Source organism: Tasmannia lanceolata, unplaced genomic scaffold (genome assembly GCF_043159265.1).
Source record: "Tasmannia lanceolata isolate RefF3 unplaced genomic scaffold, GAP_Taslan_0.1 ptg000006l, whole genome shotgun sequence".
NCBI classification, from domain to species: domain Eukaryota; kingdom Viridiplantae; phylum Streptophyta; class Magnoliopsida; order Canellales; family Winteraceae; genus Tasmannia; species Tasmannia lanceolata.
The window spans coordinates 42,309,298-42,326,734 of NW_027518683.1; the positions used below are offsets into that span (position 1 = coordinate 42,309,298).

A 17,437-nucleotide genomic window follows, 5' to 3' on the forward strand; every position below is an offset into this window, starting at 1 on the left:
CCGGAGTCCGGCTGGAAGTTGAGTCCGGAGATCCAGTCCGGAGTCCGGCTGGAAGTTGAGTCCGGAGATCCAGTCCGGAGTCCGGCTGGAAGTGGAGTCCGGAGATCCAGTCCGGAGTCCGGCTGGAAGTTGAGTCCGGAGATCCAGTCCGGAGTCCGGCTGGAAGTTGAGTCGGATATCCAGTCCGGAGTCCGGCTGGAAGTTGAGTCCGGAGATCCAGTCCGGAGTCCCCCTGGAAGTTGAGTCCGGAGATCCAGTCCGGAGTCCGCCTGGAAGTTGAGTCCGGAGATCTAGTCCGGAGTCCGGCTGGAAGTGGAGTCCGGAGATCCAGTCCGGAGTCCGGCTGGAAATTGAGTCCGGAGATCCAGTCCGGAGTCCGGCTGGAAGTTGAGTTCGGAGATCCAGTCCGGAGTCCGGCTGGAAGTTGAGTCCGGAGATCCAGTCCGAAGTCCGGCTGGAAGTTGAGTCCGGAGATCCAGTCCGGAGTCCGGCTGGAAGTTGAGTCCGGAGATCCAGTCCGGAGTAAGGCTGGAAGTGGAGTCCGGAGATCCAGTCCGGAGTCCGGCTGGAAGTGGAGTCCGGAGATCCAGTCCGGAGTCCGGCTGGAAGTGGAGTTCGGAGATCCAGTCCGGAGTCCGGCTGGAAGTGGAGTTCGGAGATCCAGTCCGGAGTCCGGCTGGAAGTGGAGTTCGGAGATCCAGTCCGGAGTCCGGCTGGAAGTTGAGTTCGGAGATCCAGTCCGGAGTCCGGCTGGAAGTTGAGTCCGGAGATCTAGTCCGGAGTCCGGCTGGAAGTGGAGTCCGGAGATCCAGTCCGGAGTCCGGCTGGAAGTTGAGTTCGGAGATCCAGTCCGGAGTCCGGCTGGAAGTGGAGTCCGGAGATCCAGTCCGGAGTCTGGCTGGAAGTGGAGTCCGGAGATCCAATCCGGCTGGAAGTGTAGTCTGGAGATCCAGTCCGGAGTCCGGCTGGAAGTGGAGTTCGGAGATCCAGTCCGGAGTCCGACTGATTTTTGTCGTCTGATTTTTGTCGTTTTGTTGAAACGCGTTATATCCAGTTCGGCTTTTGCCGGACTGATTTTTGTCGTCTTGCGCCCAGTCCGGTTCGGACCGGACTGATTTTTGTCCTGTAGCGAGACGCGTCATATCCAGTTCGGCTTGAGATGAACTGAATTTTGTCCTGTAGCGAGATGCGTCATATCCAGTTCGGCTTGAGATGAACTGAATTTTGTCCTGTAGCGAGATGCGTCATATCCAGTTCGGCTTGAGATGAACTGAATTTTGTCTTGTAGCGAGACGCGTCATATCCAGTTCGGCTTGTGATGAACTGAATATAGCGCGATCTGTTAAAAGACGAAATTGAATTTTGTCTTGTAGCGAATCACACCGAGTCCTGGTCGGGGTGAGATGAACTGAATTTTGTCCTGTAGCACTTTGCGCTATATCCAGTTCGGCTTGAGATGAACTGAATTTTGTCTTGTAGCGAGACGCGTCATATCCAGTTCGGCTTAAGATGAACTGAATTTTGTCCTGTAGCGAGACGCGTCATATCCAGTTCGGCTTGAGATGAACTGAATTTTGTCTTGTAGCGAGACGCGTCATATCCAGTTCGGCTTAAGATGAACTGAATTTTGTCCTGTAGCGAGACGCGTCATATCCAGTTCGGCTTGAGATGAACTGAATTTTGTCCTGTAACGAGACGCGTCATATCCAGTTCGGTTTGAGATGAACTGAATTTTGTCCTGTAGCGAGACGCGTCATATCCAGTTCGGCTTGAGATGAACTGAATTCCTGTAGCGAGACGCGTCATATCCAGTTCGGCTTGAGATGAACTGAATTTTGTCTTGTAGCAAGACGCGTCATATCCAGTTCGGCTTAAGATGAACTGAATTTTGTCCTGTAGCGAGACGCGTCATATCCAGTTCGGCTTGAGATGAACTGAATTTTGTCCTGTAACGAGACGCGTCATATCCAGTTCGGCTTGAGATGAACTGAATTTTGTCTTGTAGCGAGACGCGTCATATCCAGTTCGGCTTAAGATGAACTGAATTTTGTCCTGTAGCGAGACGCGTCATATCCAGTTCGGCTTGAGATGAACTGAATTTTGTCCTGTAACGAGACGCGTCATATCCAGTTCGGCTTGAGATGAACTGAATTTTGTCTTGTAGCGAGACGCGTCATATCCAGTTCGGCTTGAGATGAACTGAATTCCTATAGCGAGACGCGTCATATCCAGTTCGGCTTGAGATGAACTGAATTTTGTCTTGTAGCGAGACGCGTCATATCCAGTTCGGCTTAAGATGAACTGAATTTTGTCCTGTAGCGAGACGCGTCATATCCAGTTCGGCTTGAGATGAACTGAATTTTGTCCTGTAACGAGACGCGTCATATCCAGTTCGGCTTGAGATGAACTGAATTTTGTCCTGTAGCGAGACGCGTCATATCCAGTTCGGCTTGAGATGAACTGAATTCCTGTAGCGAGACGCGTCATATCCAGTTCGGCTTGAGATGAGCTGAACGGCTTAGGATGACCAAATTTTATTGAACTTGGGTTTCCGAGCAGCGAGTACCCTAGTTTTAGCGAACTGGGTTTCCAAATAGCAAGTACCCAAGTTTTAGTGAACTGGGTTTCCAGGGTACCCAAGTTTTAGCGAACTGGGTTTCCAAGTAGCGAGTACCCGAGTTTTAGTGAACTGGGTTTCCAGAGTACCCGAGTTTTAGTGAACTGGGTTTCCAAGCGGCGTTGGTTTTTGCATCCGGGCTGGTTCCGGACCAGGAGTGAGCTCCCGATCTTTGCGGAGACGAGCCGTGGCGATCCACGCAGCGAGTACCCAGTTTTAGCGAACTGGGTTTCCAGAATACCCGAGTTTTATGAACTGGGTTTCCAAAGAGTACCCAAGTTTTATGAACTGGGTTTCCAGAGAGTACCCAAGTTTTATGAACTGGGTTTCCAGATACAAGAGGGAGACTGAGTCTGCAAAGAGATTATATTATTCATATTAACATAAATTTAATTTACAAAATCACCTTTCATGCATGACGATTTGACTTAGTGAGTTGGTGCTGAGTGCTGCTGCTGAGAGAAAAGCCGATCAGAGCGACTTTGTCACTATCTTCTGGGCATAGTGGGATGGGGATGAGGTCTTCAACGGGTTGAGTCCCCCTGAGTTCGTCCCTGACATCGAGTAGTTCGATTGGCAGTGATTCCACTGCATTTTTGCCTTTGAGTGCCATCGCATAGCACTCCCTGGATTGGGGTTGATCTCCTCGAACTTCTCCCACACCGTTGGGGGTTATGAACTTCATCTTTTGGTTATAAGCCGAAGCCACTGCACGAATCAGGTTCTGGCTAGGCCGTCCTAGGATAGCATTATAGACCGAAGTGGCCCTTACTACCAGGAAGTTGACCATGGCGAACGCCTGGCAGGGTGGCTCTCCGATAAGGACTGGGAGCTCAATCTGCCCCTCTACTTTCACCATCTCTCCGGAGAAGCCAAACAGATCTGAGCTTGCCGGCTTCAGGCGGTCGTCGCCTATCATCATCTTCAGAAAGGCGTGATAGTATAAGATATCCGCAGAACTCCCATTGTCGACCAGGATTTTCTTCAGCTCCCAGTTGGCGACGAGAATAGTTAAGACCAGTGCATCGTCGTGGGGCAGGATAAGATTATCCAGATCTGCATCTGAGAAGGAGATCTCATTCTCCGTTCTCGTCTTTTTGCTGGTTGTGTGCACGGCGTTAACTCGCCGTGCATATGCTTTGCGAGCGGTAGAGGAGGTGCCCCCAGCGGCAGGCCCACCCATAATTGTACCGATGACCCCCCTTGGCTGAGATCGGGGTGCCTCAGGCTGCGCATTGGCCAGCTGAGGAGTTTTGTCCCGAGCAGGGGGCTGCTGTGATCTTCGACGGCTGCGGCCCTGGGGGCTCTTTCCTCTGCGCTCTTGGTTGCGGCTGTCAGTTCGGATATACTTTTTCAAATAGCCCCGGCTGATGAGTTGTTCAATTTCCTGCTTGAGTTGCCAACAATCATCTGTGTCGTGGCCGTGGTCCTTGTGGAACCGGCAGTACTTTGAGGGATCTCGCCTGTTTCCCTTGGAGATCATTCTAGCAGGCCACTTCACGAACTCTTCTTCGCTGATCGCCGCCAGTACGTGCTTTCTGGAGGTGTTGAGAGGCGTGAAGTTTTCTTCTCTTCTCTGAGGAGGTGGAGACTTCTCTCTCCTGGGAGGTTTATCCTCCCTGCGCTGCTTAGGGAGATTCTTCTCTTCAGAGGTTATCCTCCGATTTGAATTAAGAGCTGCCAGTGTTTCTTCCACCGTTATGTACTCTTCTGCTCCGGCCATAAGATCCGCTAGTGAGTGCGGATTTTGTCGAGCCACCGCTCGACGGAATTCATTAGACCTGGCGCCCGCGAGGAGCGCATTCATTGCTGCTGAGGGATCTAGATTTGGCACTTGAAGTGCCTCCCTGTTGAATCGACGGACGAACACCTTCAGAGGCTCGTTGTCGTCCTGTCGCAAGGCCATCAGGGAAGCTGTTGTTTTCCTTGGCCTGCGGCTGCTCATGAAGTGGCGGACAAGATCCTCTCCAAAATCATCAAAATTGTTGATGGAGTTCGGTTTGATCCTGGAATACCAGTCTCTTGCTGCGCCAGTTAGCGTCGTTGGAAACGCTCTGCAAAGAAAGCCATCGGAAGCTCCGTGGAGGAGCATAATTGTTCTGAACGTCTCCAAGTGGTCCACGGGGTCTGTAGTGCCGTCATACTGAGGGACGGCGGGCATTTTAAACCCTCTGGGTGCTGGGGCACCCAGAACATCATCAGTGAATGGCGTCCTACTTGAGAACGCCCTGGAGACGGGCCGGCTCTGGTCCTTCGCCAGTTCCTCTATCCGATGGTCCATCTCCTCCATTCTCTGTAGCAGCGGATCCGTCCTGTGGTCCAAGGACCTGATCCTTTCCACAGACTGGCTCGCCGCGGAGCCGGATTGGCTCTCCCGACTCATACGACGAGGTCGAGGTTTCGCCGGTGGCGCACGATCTTGATGAGCTCGGCGCCTCTGTGCGGAGGGGGACCGCGACCTTTCACGGTGATGAGGCTCTGTTTGGGCATGCCTCGTCGTGGGGTGAGGGACTTGCCTGGTGGAATGATGAGTTCGGCCCTCACCATGGTGTGATGACTCTCCCCTGTGGACGTCTGGCCTTCCTTGGACAGATCGCGGAGCCTCTGGGGGAGGTTGAGGGGGCAGTTGAAGTAGTTGCTGGTACTGCCCAACGAGGGCTGTCATCTGCTGAAATAGAGCTTGAACCTGCTCCGGGGTGGGCAAGGGATTCAGATGTTCTGAGCGAGCCGGGCTCTGCTCTGCTGTAGCAGAAGCTGCTACTACTAGTGATGCGATTCGCTCGCTCCGGGTCCTGCGGGGTAGCGCGGTTTGGGTAGTCCGCGCCCGCGCAGTAGGCATCCGCGTACTCTTGCGTCCTGCCATTTTTGTGAGTGGGATGTGTAAAGACAGCTTTTAGTTCTGGGGTCCCACGGATGGCGCCAATCTGTTAGACCTAAAATCGGTAACAGGTACAGCAGTGATGTAAGAGCTGAGCTGGATGACTAGGGGAGCTGAGTCCTGAAGGACCAGAGTGAACGAGGAGTGAGGTGGTCGAGAGAGAGTCCTGCTATGAGGGCTGAGTCCTGCACAAGGCAAGCGAGGTCAGAAGACCAGACCGGGTTTTACTCCGGACAGGCCCTTCGACACTCAAGTCAGTATGAGCAGGAGTGAAGGGGAGATGTCTAAGAGTTTAGGGAGAGAAGGGATTTTCGCATTACCCATTAGTCTGAGCTTTGATCCTGTATTTATAGGAAAATCTGGTGAGGTGTCCTGGACAGGTGTCCAGGACAGGTGGCGGCCTGTGAGAGGCTGCAGTTCACCTACTCTGGGACAGGTGGCGGCCTGTGAGAGGCTGGTGTTTTCACACCCCATCAGCAGTTTTTAAGGGAAAGTATCAATTAGACTGATCAGGAGATTCTAACCATCCAAATAATGAAATTATAATTGTTGAATGTGTAATGGTGGCCAAGTATTTATTTAATCAATGTTGAAATTATTAGCTAGGAATGCATAATTTTGAACCATGTTATGCCGGAAATAAAATATGCATATGGATCGAGTGATTTGTTAATTGGAATCATGACTAAGAGAAGCTCTAAACTATCATTTTTCTAAATTTAATTAGAGCCTCCCAAAATGCAAAGGAACTTGAAAATAATGCCTCAGAACTTCAACCACACCATACTGAAATTTGATCCCAATGTGTGGTTTGCACTATAACTTAGAAATTAATTTATTTTCGTTAAAGAGATTATTGTGTTAGCACTATATATAATTCAAAAATAAGATTATTTTAAAGGTAATTTTAATTTAGGAGGTAACTTAAAATTTAAATTTTATAATCAAATGTCACAATAACTATGCAAAGAAATACTTAAAAAATTCACAATAAACCCTCACCTGAGAATATCTAAGTGATGTCAATAGATCTAGAAAAATAATCAAGGCTACCACCTTCTAGTGAGGTATATATGATCAAGGCTACGACCAAAAAGCCAAGGTAAGACAGAAGTACTATTTGATACAATAGCAGCCCACTTTTTAAGAGGCTGATGTTGGATTAAATATTAAGGGTAGTGCCCCCTACAATGGACTTCATGCTCGGGCACCACATAAAGTCTCTATAGATCTAATAGGTCAAGAAAACTCTCCCCAGTGATATCATAAATCAATTCAAGATTAAAATCCTAATCGTTTATGACTATGACAATTGAGTATGAGTTTGAAACTGATTATCAGACTCAAATTTAAGGGGAGTGATAAATCGACTCTCAAATATGATAAATCGACTCCCCATGTGTCTTTCTCTCTCCTCTGGTTTTGAGAGAGATCGATAGACACATGGGGAGTCGATTTATCATTTTGGAGGGTCGATTTATCACTGCCCAAATTTAAATGTAATTTTGAGTCCAAAAATCGGTTTGGCACTCACAATCACTTGTCATAATCTCAAAGTAAGGCCCTGATCGTTTGCGATTATGCTAACCAAATGTGAATCCAAAACCAATTATTGGATTCAAAATTTTATGTAAATTTGAGTACAATAATTGGTTTTGGACTCCCAACCGGTTGGCATATTCTTAAATGAACAGGGCTTAATTAGTAGTACTTGTTTTAGAATTTTCCACTGACTAAACTTATTTTCAGGAAAAAAATAATCATAGTTGCAAACAGGGCTGAAAGTGGAAATGATTGATGATTTCGTCATTTTCACCGTGTTTTTTTTTATGTTTGGTGGGGATTCGGGCTCTCACCCTTGTTTTCTAGCGCAGGTGTCAAGATAGAAGAACTTGTATCGAGACTTGGGTCGCCCCCTATTGGTGTTAAAGTAGTTATAAATACACTAGAGGGAGAGTGGCCCAGGGGACAAACAGGGGCGAATATATCACTTTCCGGTTTATTGTTTTATAAACCGGATTTCCATTTTGCAAACAGTCCTCTTTACCTTGGTACATGAGCATCGAGACAAATACATAGAAAGAGTCACAACTCCATGAAGCAAGGAGGGAGCTGGCATCTATTCCCAAACCACATCATATAGAGTCATATTACAGTAATATATATATATATATGATAAAAGAGAGTTGACAGGAAGATAAGAAAATGCCCAGATTACAGGAAGATAATAAGAGTCAAATTATTAGTTCCATCTGTCCAACAGTAAATTTTACCGCATCTTAGCTGGTACTTGTGATGCATTGACGTAAGCTATTCCCACACATTTCCACACATAATTTTATGTCAGCCTTTTGTCCTTTCGATTTGGCAACTGATATCTTCGCCCTCTTTTTGTCCCTAGGCTACCCCCTCTAGTGCATTTATGAATTATGACCAAGGTTTTAAATTTCGGACCAAACCGAAACCGAAATTTCCGTCGAAATCCTGAAATTGGGTAGAAAGACGTGAAATGCCAGTTTTTTTGGGCTGAAATTTCAGTAATTTCAGCTGAAACTCTGTAAACAAATAAAATAATAATATTTTATCTAAAATTTCGCCAAAATTTTGGAAATTTCCCCTGTCATTTCTGTTTCGGAACGTTTCAGTCTCGGTTTCAACCGAAATCCGAAATTTCGGTCGAAATTTAAAACCTTGATCATGACAACTTTTTTTTACACTAATCGGGTGGCCGGGGGGAGAAAACTGGGCCAATATACCAATTCCCACACTAAAAAGAAGTAAAAACCTCTCGAATAAGACAATTTGAGGTGGAGGAAAACACTTAATTTTTTGGGGTTTCAATTCCTAATTACAAATACCTTTTTTACTGACTCCTATTTATAAAAACTTACAATAATGAAGGCTACTGATATTGGCACTACCATGTTTTGATAATATCTCTATCTTAGCCTTTTTATTATTTAAACATATGTCAAAGGTTATTACAATTCCCAAAACAATCTCAAAGAAACCGTTAAAGAGGGGGATTTTATCCGTTAAGGGGGGAAAATATCATTTCCCATAATGAATTATAAGTTTTAAACATTTCTTTACAAGACAATTGCCACAATACTTGAAAAAAGAGAGAGAAAGGAAATGTATTTAGATGTTTTATATTGTGTCAGGGGGTGAAAGTCCAATATTTTTCAAAAGGGATTTTCCACACATAATTTTATGTCAGCCTTCTGTCCTTTCGATTTGGCAAGTGATATCTACGCCCTCTTTTCGTCCCCAGGCTACCCCCCCTCTAGTGCATTTATGAATTATGACCAAGGTTTTAAATTTCGGGCCAAACTGAAACTGAAATTTCCGCTGAAATCCTGAAATTTCGGTTGAAATTGGGTAGAAAGACATGAAATGCCGGTTTTTTGGGCTGAAATTTCGGTAATTTCGGCTAAAACTCTGTAAACAGATAAAATAATAATATTTAATCTAAAATTTCGACGAAATTTTGGAAATTTCCCCAGTCATTTTTGTTTCGGAAAGTTTCGGTTTCAGTTTCGACCGAAATCCGAAATTTCAGTTGAAATTTAAAACCTTGATCATGACAACTTTTTTTTACACTACTCGGGTGGCCGGGGGAGAAAACCGGGCGAATATACCAATTCCCACACTAGAAAGAAGTAAAAACCTCTCGAATAAGACAATTTGAGGAGGAGGAAAACACTTAATTTTTTGGGGTCTCAATTCCTAATTACAAATACCTTTTTTACTGGCTCCTATTTATAAATGCTTACAATAATGAAGGCTACTGATATTGGCACTACCATGTTTTGATAATATCACTATCTTAGCCTTTGTATTATTTAAACATATGTCAAAGGTTATTACAATTCCCAAAACAAGCCGTCACATACCAACCATTCTCAAAGAAACCTTAAAGAGGCGATTTTATCGGTTTAGGGGGGGGAATATCATTTCCCATAATGAATTATAAGTTTTAAGCATTTCTTTACAAGACAATTGCCACAATACTTGAAAAAAGAGAGAGAAAGGAATTGTGTTTAGATGTTTTATGGTGTCAGGGGGTGAAAGTCCAATATTTTTGAAAAGGGATTTGCTCAGCTGTTGTCTTCATTAACGAGGTGGCTAGTCTGATCTGCAACAGACCAGCTGCGAAAAGCCTTTTGCGATGGACGCTAGCAATTCCCTTTTCAAAAAGTACAGTGGCACACTTCATATGATAATTGAAACTGTTAAATTGTAGGGCACAACATAATTAGGTTGTTCCTCGAAAATGATTTCCATATGATGGTCCTAACCTTGTTCTTTAGAGGACTGCATATTATGAAAACACCCACAAATTGGAGGGTTAGGATCATCGTATGGAATGAATGACAGCATAAAACCTATTTACTTTGTGGCCCAACAAATGAGCAGTTCGGATCATCCGATGAAGTGGGTCCCACTGTACTTTTTGAAAAAATACTTGATTTTATGCAAAGTTTTAGGAAAAATTGGGCAGTTTAATAAATAGTCTTTAATTTTCATATGAATGTCTACAATACCCACTTCTTGGCAAACTTCAACAAATGGAATGGGTGGAACTTACCAATTTGGTATGCAGAATTTTGTTAAAAGAGGAATGCTAAACTCAAGGGCGCCCTTGCATGAATAAGATGAAATGGCACCCCAATTGATCTAAAGTCGTAGCACCGAAAACTGTTAAAGTCAAGGACATTAAATGCACTTTGGTTTAGTTACTTTCAACCAATGGTGCCCTTTCATTTTATTTATGCAAAGGTGAGTTTAGCATTCCTCAACGGAGATGATATTTTCACCCTCCACTGTAGTACTTATGCGCCCCCGCTATAACATGATTTGACGTGAACAGTGGGCAACTTTAAGACAAAATCTAATGAAAAGTGAGCCTATCTGGCAGCTCTCACATGCAACAGCCCATCCTCGAAATGCCTTTTGCGATGGACCTACCAAATCCCCTGATAAGATATTTAATGATTTTCAAGTCTAACACGACCCAAAGATATCGTCTGGACTGCACTTGATAAATTAAAAAAAGAATAAAATATTTTAAGACACGACAGACTGATTTCTAATTCCAAATTAAATATAATAACACGTGTAAACCCCTAATACAATCATTCCTGACAAAAAATCTCCATTTCCAAAGTTTCATTTCAGAGAGACAGACAGAGAGAGAGAGAGTTTTAAAAGAAGAGAGGAGAGAGTTTTGTAATGGGGGAAGAGTTTGAAATATACAGAATGGGGTCGAAGCCTATGCACTTTGTTCTGGTGCATGGCATAAGCCATGGAGCTTGGTGTTGGTACAAAATCAGGTGGCTTTTGGAGAATTCTGGCAACAAGGTGACTTGTATTGATCTTAAAGGTGCTGGAATCGACCGATCCGACTCGGACTCGGTCGAATCGTTCGAAGATTACAATAAGCCACTATTTGATTTCATGTCTGCCTTGCCCGAGGATGAGAAGGTAATGGATTTTCATACAAACCGTAAGAGCTTCTTCTTCTTCATCATCCTTTTTCTACGATTATGATATAAGAAGGATACTGATATTGGCACTACCGTGTTTTGATTTTTGTACTAACCCAGCTTGTCTTTTCTTTCTCAATTTGCTTTTTTGGGAAATTGTGAGAATAATTGACAGCTGGTTAAATAGTAAAAGACAAAGTCAGTTAGTGAAATTATCAAAACACTGTAGTGCCAGTATCAGTAGCCTTTGAGAATTGGGTTTTATATTTTAACTTTTTCATTAAAAATGAAATGATAGCAGCATAAACATGTTTTAATAATTGCACAAACTCAGCTTGTCTTTTCCTTTGTGATTGCCTTGTGAAAGATTTTTGGTAACTGTAATAGCCTTTGACTGCACTTTAAATAAGACAAGATGGTTTAGTGCAATTATTAAGACATGGTTGTGCCGATATCATTTATCTTCACTAATTATGCTTTTTTATGCTTTATAAGAACTGGGTTTTATTTTGGTAAATGATTTATTCGCCCCTTTTTTCTTCCTTGGGTCACCCGCTTGTAGTGTATTTGTCATAAATACACTCTAGAGAGGACTGGCCAGGGAAGAAAAGAGGGCAAATATATCAGTTCCCCTTATTTTTATGACCTTTTTCATTAAACTATACAAGCTTTTTTATGACAACTCTTATTCATTTATACTTAAAAGCAATAAAAGCTTTTTATGAGAAGATGGTAGTGCAATAAAAGCTTTATTTTTTTTTCCTTTTCAGTACCTTTTTCATTTAAGGCTACTGATATTGGCCTATTGGGTGTACGATGTTTTGAAAATTACGCAAAGTCATCTTGTCTTTTATTTATTAAACAGCTGTCGATGGTTATTACATTTCCCAAAAAGCTCTCAGCACAGCAGCCTTTTAAAAAAGAAAAGACAAGCTAAGTTTGTGCGATTATCAAAACCTGGTAGTGCCACTATCAATCACATCCATTTAAGAGAAAATTATATCTGTTTTTGTTTAAGAAAACCCCCTCCCCCTCCCCGCCGCACCCCGCCCCGCCCCCTTTTTTTTTTCTTTTTTAATTCTGTGACACTTTTTCATTAAAACACTCCATAATGAGGGAGGGAAAATGATAAAGGCAGTCATTTTTTTTCGATGAACTATCTATTTTATTTTGACTCTTATCATTGGTCCGTACAGTGATTACATAAGACAGATTCGATGAAGTACAAGAACAATTTGGGTGGCAATACCAATATACCAGCTCCCTATGGAAAAAATAAATTTTTTTTTCTCAACTCAATTGTATTTTTTCCATGTGACCAGAAAAGACAAAGAAAAGGGTGTGAAATGCCTAGAAAAGGGTTGGAAATATCATTTCCTAAGAAATAAATGGTTGTTTCATTTCTTTTGCCCTGGTTTTTATTTATTTTTTAATTATTTAACATTTTTGCAGGTGATTTTAGTGGGCCATAGCTCCGGAGGGCTTAATGTCACTTATGCAAGTCAGGAATTCGGAGACAAAATCCATCTGGCAGTCTACGTGGCAGCCTCGATGCTACGATTTGGCTTCTCCTCCCAGCAAGATATTCAAGACGTACGTAAAACTTTTTATTGATTTATTTTTATAAATTGACCTGATAGTTAATTAGGGCCGTCCTTTCCCATGGGGCCCACCTTGGATTGATCGACTGGTTAGGATTCCCTGATCAATCACTATTATTATGAGCCATATGATGATTGGACATACAATAGACAGGGTAGTCTAAAAATTGCATTATAGCTGTGGAAGAATGCTTATGACCATAGTAGGCCCCACCTTTGATCGATTTGAACATTTCATTTGGTAGGCCCTTCTTTGGATCTCCAATTTTCCAAAATCATGCAATCTGGGATTTGCTAGCGGCCATCGCAGAAAGAAGAAGGCTGCTCTCTCATGCAACAGCCGGTCCGTGAAATGCCTTGTGCCATGGTCCCTAGCAAATCCCCATGCAGTCTTAAGATTCAAAACAATGGACCCGCATTTTAAAGACATTTTAAAAGATGTTTTTTCATCATGCTTGATCAATGGCCCAAAATCATCTGATGAGAGGGACTTAGGGCAATAGGTTGGATTTGTCATGGCTTGTTACATTCATGGATGTGAACACCCTAGGCATGGCATTATGCCCATGCTACAACATTATCACTTTAACGAAAACAATGCTCTTCTTGAAAGGCTTAGTAATAGACAGATTACTTAAAAAATTATGTACATGATCGTCTGATTGTCATATCTGTTGATCCAACGGTCAGATCTCACCGTTGGATTGTTGGTGTATTAGCTAGCTTTGGTAATTGTTTAGATTACCCAACTAAGTAACGGTGAGATCTCTCACACTCTAACACTATTATAACCATTATGAATTTGTATAATTACAGATTTTATGTGGTGTATGCGTAAGAAGTAAGTATTTTTCAAAAAATTGATCCAAGTCGTTCATTGGTTGAATCACAACGTAAATAAGCTGTACCCTGAAATCATCTCTATAGGATAATCCTAACCCTCCGATCTATAGAGGTTTCTATACTGTTCAGTCCCTCTACAGATCAGAGGGTTATGATCATCCCATGAAAATGATTTAAGGGTTTCAAGCCTATTTACGTTTTTGCTCAAAAAATGAACGGTTTGGATCATCCTATGAAGTGAACTCCACTGTATGTTTTTCAAAAAATACTGGACTTTACACACATACATCATATAAAATCTCGTGTAATTATCTTCCAATATTCAACTCAACTCAACTCAACTAAGCCTCTGTCCCAAACTAGTTAGTTGGGGTAGGCTAATTAATTATATTACAATAAGATTATATATTTTTTGAAATGGTATATGCGAATAAGACTATGCTTAATTATATGCAAATTTATAGTGAGGGCACTCAAGAGGGCAACAGGTGTAGGACAACTGTTGACGTGGCATTTAAGGAGTGGTCGTCCCTGCCCTGCCGTCTTGCTGAGCGTCCTGCTTAGAAATCCCAATAATTTTACATGATTTTTGAAGAAATTTTTTGCTGATTTTTAGTTATTTTCTTAAACAGGGTTTTCCGGACCTTTCTGAATTCGGAGACGTGTATGAAGTAGGGTTCGGTTTAGGGGATGATAAGCCTCCAACGAGTATTCTCATCAGAAAGGAATTTCAACGAAAGATTCTCTATCACCAAAGCCCAGAAGAGGTAAGCCAAAAAAAAAAAGCTCACTAGGCCTGTTCATGCCCAATTTGGATTTAAACATTCTTGGCCATACTATGCATGGATGTAAAATAATGGGCCCCAGCCCATCAGAACATGACTTGTGTAAACATGATGTAAAATGTGGGGCCCACTCAATGGGCTTGAGTTGAGTTGGCCCACTCAATGGGCTTGAGTTGAGTTGGTTACGCCAATTATATCAAAACATGGTGTAAAATGCTGAGCCCAACTCTATGCATGGATTTGGGTGGGATCCATCCTAATCCAGACATGGTGTGAAATGGTGCGCCCCACCAAAGTGCATGAGTTTGGGTAGAGATTGAGGGCCATACCATATCAAAACATGTGCAAAATGGTGGGCCCCACCTTGGGTGAAAATCGAGATCGGCTAATAAAAGTGGCAAAATCGAATTTATTGGGGAAAAACATTTTCAATAAAAATATTTCTTAGGAAAAATGGGATGTATCACTTCCTAATAGAATATGGGTATGTTGTTCATCTATGAAAAAGGTGGGGATATTTCTGTCTGAAGATATTGTTGTTCAATTCAATTGTAGGGTCCTAGGCCAATTTTCAGGAATTCGGGTTGAGCTTTTAACTTGTAATCATATATTGGGTTCAATTTGATTCCAATTCATTTTTTAGCAAAAGCTCAACCCGACCCAGCCCAAATAGCACCCCTAATGCATCTCCCCAAATGCATCTGTTTCTTCCTCACTTTCCCCTTCCATTTCCCCAGTTTCATAGTGACAATATGCAACAGTACTGGGATTGAGCCTCTAGCTCAATGGTCAAGCCTTTGTTCTTCAACCGAGAGGTCGGAGGTTCAATCCTGCTAAATTACCTATGAAAAATAGGTTACCTACCAAAAAAGTGACGTTATTATATCTAAATAGTTGATGTAGAAGGTAAATAAGAGAATACTAAAAATTCGAGCCATAGAATTTCTCAAATCAAAAGGTATTTCCTAGATCTAATAAGAAAATTTTGGACTCGACTTTGATTGGATTAGGATGCGGCCCTAGCTTCTATGCTCTTACGCCCAGGCCCAACTGCACTAAGAAGAACAAAGTTCAGAGGTGGAGACAGTGTCGAAAAGGTGAGGCGAGTCTATGTAAGAACTACAAGAGATCGGGTCATGAAACTGGCCCAACAAGATGCAATGATTAAGAAGTGGCCGCCGAGCAAGGTGTTTACGGTGGAGAGTGACCACAGCCCATTTTTCTCGGTCCCTGGCCAGCTTTCGGGCCTCCTACTGAAAGCCTCGGCATCTAATGACTGCTATTAGAAAGGGACTTGCTAGGCAATTTCGCGATAAAGCCATTTTGCGGCTCACTTTTTAGCGGATCGATTTTGTCTTATTCATTTAATTCATCTTATGCGGCTGTTTTCCCATGCAAAAGTAAGCCGCAAAATGTCTTTAGGCGAAATTGCCTATCAAATTGCTATTAGAAATGTGCTTATGTTGTTTTTGGAAGTACATTTTTGGAGACGATATTCATACTCAATTGTTTCAATAATGACACTTCCCATTTTTCTTAATGTGTTCGTCATGTTATTGGAAATACATTGTTGGAGATGATATTATGCTCTAAGGGCATGTTTGCTAACCATGAAAAAATATTCCCTGTAATATTAGTGGGGTCAGTTGTGAGAGATGGTCTGAGAGTGTGGTAGTGAGGGGACACTAAAAAAAAAAACTAGTTTCTCCCGGCGTACATTCCCCGGTGTTCGTTTAAAAAAAGTAGGGAGAAAGCATGTTTCGGGAGAAATAACGTAATGTTTGCATAAAACTTTTTAGCCCAGCGTTCGTGGATGTAGGGCGTGAAACTTCCCTCTCTTTCTTTCCTCATTTCCCTCTCTCTCTCTCTCTCTCTCTCTCTCTCTCTCTCTCTCTCGCTGGTGAAATCTTCCCGATGAAATATCTTCTCCACGCCTTGATATATCATCTTTGGTACGGTTGTCATTATGCCATGTTATGAAAGAAGCTGTTTTAGTTGACATGTACAGCCTCTGCAACCTTGGTTTCAAAGGGAAATGACGCAGAATCTTTGCAGGAACCTCTTGCTCTTTTGTGGATGAATGAGTTCTTTGATCTTTTGAATGCCCTTCAATTGTTTTCCACCTCAAAGCCCCACATATGCGACATGTAGAATCGTTGGAGGCTTCCTTCCAGTATAGCATACAATCATTGGGGCATGCATCGATTTTATTGTAATGGAGGCTCAAATCCTTAACAATCTTCTTCGTTTCATAAAAGGATTTCGGCAGTGATGCACCCTCCGGAAGTACCTCTTTCAACAACTCAAGCAACATTGTGAATGATTTGTTGCTCCACCCGTTGAGACACTTTATGTGAAACAACCGAACCGTGAAAGAAAACTTTGTGAATTTGCTTCCTGGTTATAATTCGTACTCGGCATCTTGCAATAATTTGAAAAACTTCTCTACATCTGCATCAGGCCCGTGCCTACTTGCATCTCCTCGCTCACCCTCCTCATTTGCCGGTCCATTGTCATCATCATGGCTCGACATTGGGTTCATATCATGTAACAGTTCATGCATTTCATCTACAACAAGAGAAGAAGAAGAAAATGGGAGCAATGCTCAACCCAATTGATATTCCATCAATTACATAAGTTTCTCAACATCAAAAATCCCCTCTAAAGATGGTTTCTAACTCTTTAAATAAAAGAAAACCAAAGCAAATTCGTTCAAGATTCTCCACTAGCTAGCTTAGGGACTAACATAACATTAATTGCATTGTAACTCACTAACTTTGACTGTTTTGGGAACCCACAAACACAGTCCACAAAAAGTGCCATAACATTCTACCCTCTTGTCTAATTTTCAAGCACAAATACTTGTTGAAAAGATCTCAAAGAGACCTACAACTTTGTAATTTACCACTTTCCATAATTCTTCCATTTAGAAGCTCAAAAATCAGGTTCAAAACGGGCCAGCAACATTAATGAGGGACTGCACCTTGGAACTCCACCAAAACCACCTAGGCATGACATGGCTACCATGTTGGCACTGCATCAGAAGGCTCAAAATAACCACGTGAGTCCTATAATCTTATATGATTTCTAGGACTTGTATTTTCTTCTTACATTTTTGGGTACTTTATTGGTTGGGTACTAGGTGTAAGATGGAAATTGGTTATTTGATAGAAAATGGACTTCTTCCCAATACGATTCAAAAATAATCTGTTGGGATTTTCTAA

The 17,437-nt window shown here is 42.6% G+C and overlaps 1 protein-coding gene across 1 annotated transcript; it reads left to right on the forward strand.

Moving 5' to 3' along the window:
• The first annotated feature begins 10,650 nt into the window (after positions 1-10,650).
• MES17 (methyl esterase 17) lies at positions 10,651-15,753 on the forward strand. Its single transcript, XM_077380886.1, has 4 exons — positions 10,651-10,982; positions 12,437-12,577; positions 14,061-14,195; positions 15,224-15,753. Exons 1-4 carry the CDS (start codon positions 10,731-10,733, stop codon positions 15,497-15,499), a joined length of 804 nt encoding a protein of 267 aa, XP_077237001.1. The 5' UTR covers positions 10,651-10,730; the 3' UTR covers positions 15,500-15,753.
• Positions 15,754-17,437: the final 1,684 nt, after the last annotated feature.

Coding starts and splice junctions, on each gene's coding strand:
- MES17 (XM_077380886.1), top strand. CDS start 10,731: ATGGGGGAAGAGTTTGAAATATACAGAATGGGGTCGAAGCCTATGCAC. Junction 10,983..12,436: donor CCTTGCCCGAGGATGAGAAG/GTAATGGATTTT, acceptor ACATTTTTGCAG/GTGATTTTAGTGGGCCATAG. Junction 14,196..15,223: donor ATCACCAAAGCCCAGAAGAG/GTAAGCCAAAAA, acceptor TGATTGGATTAG/GATGCGGCCCTAGCTTCTAT.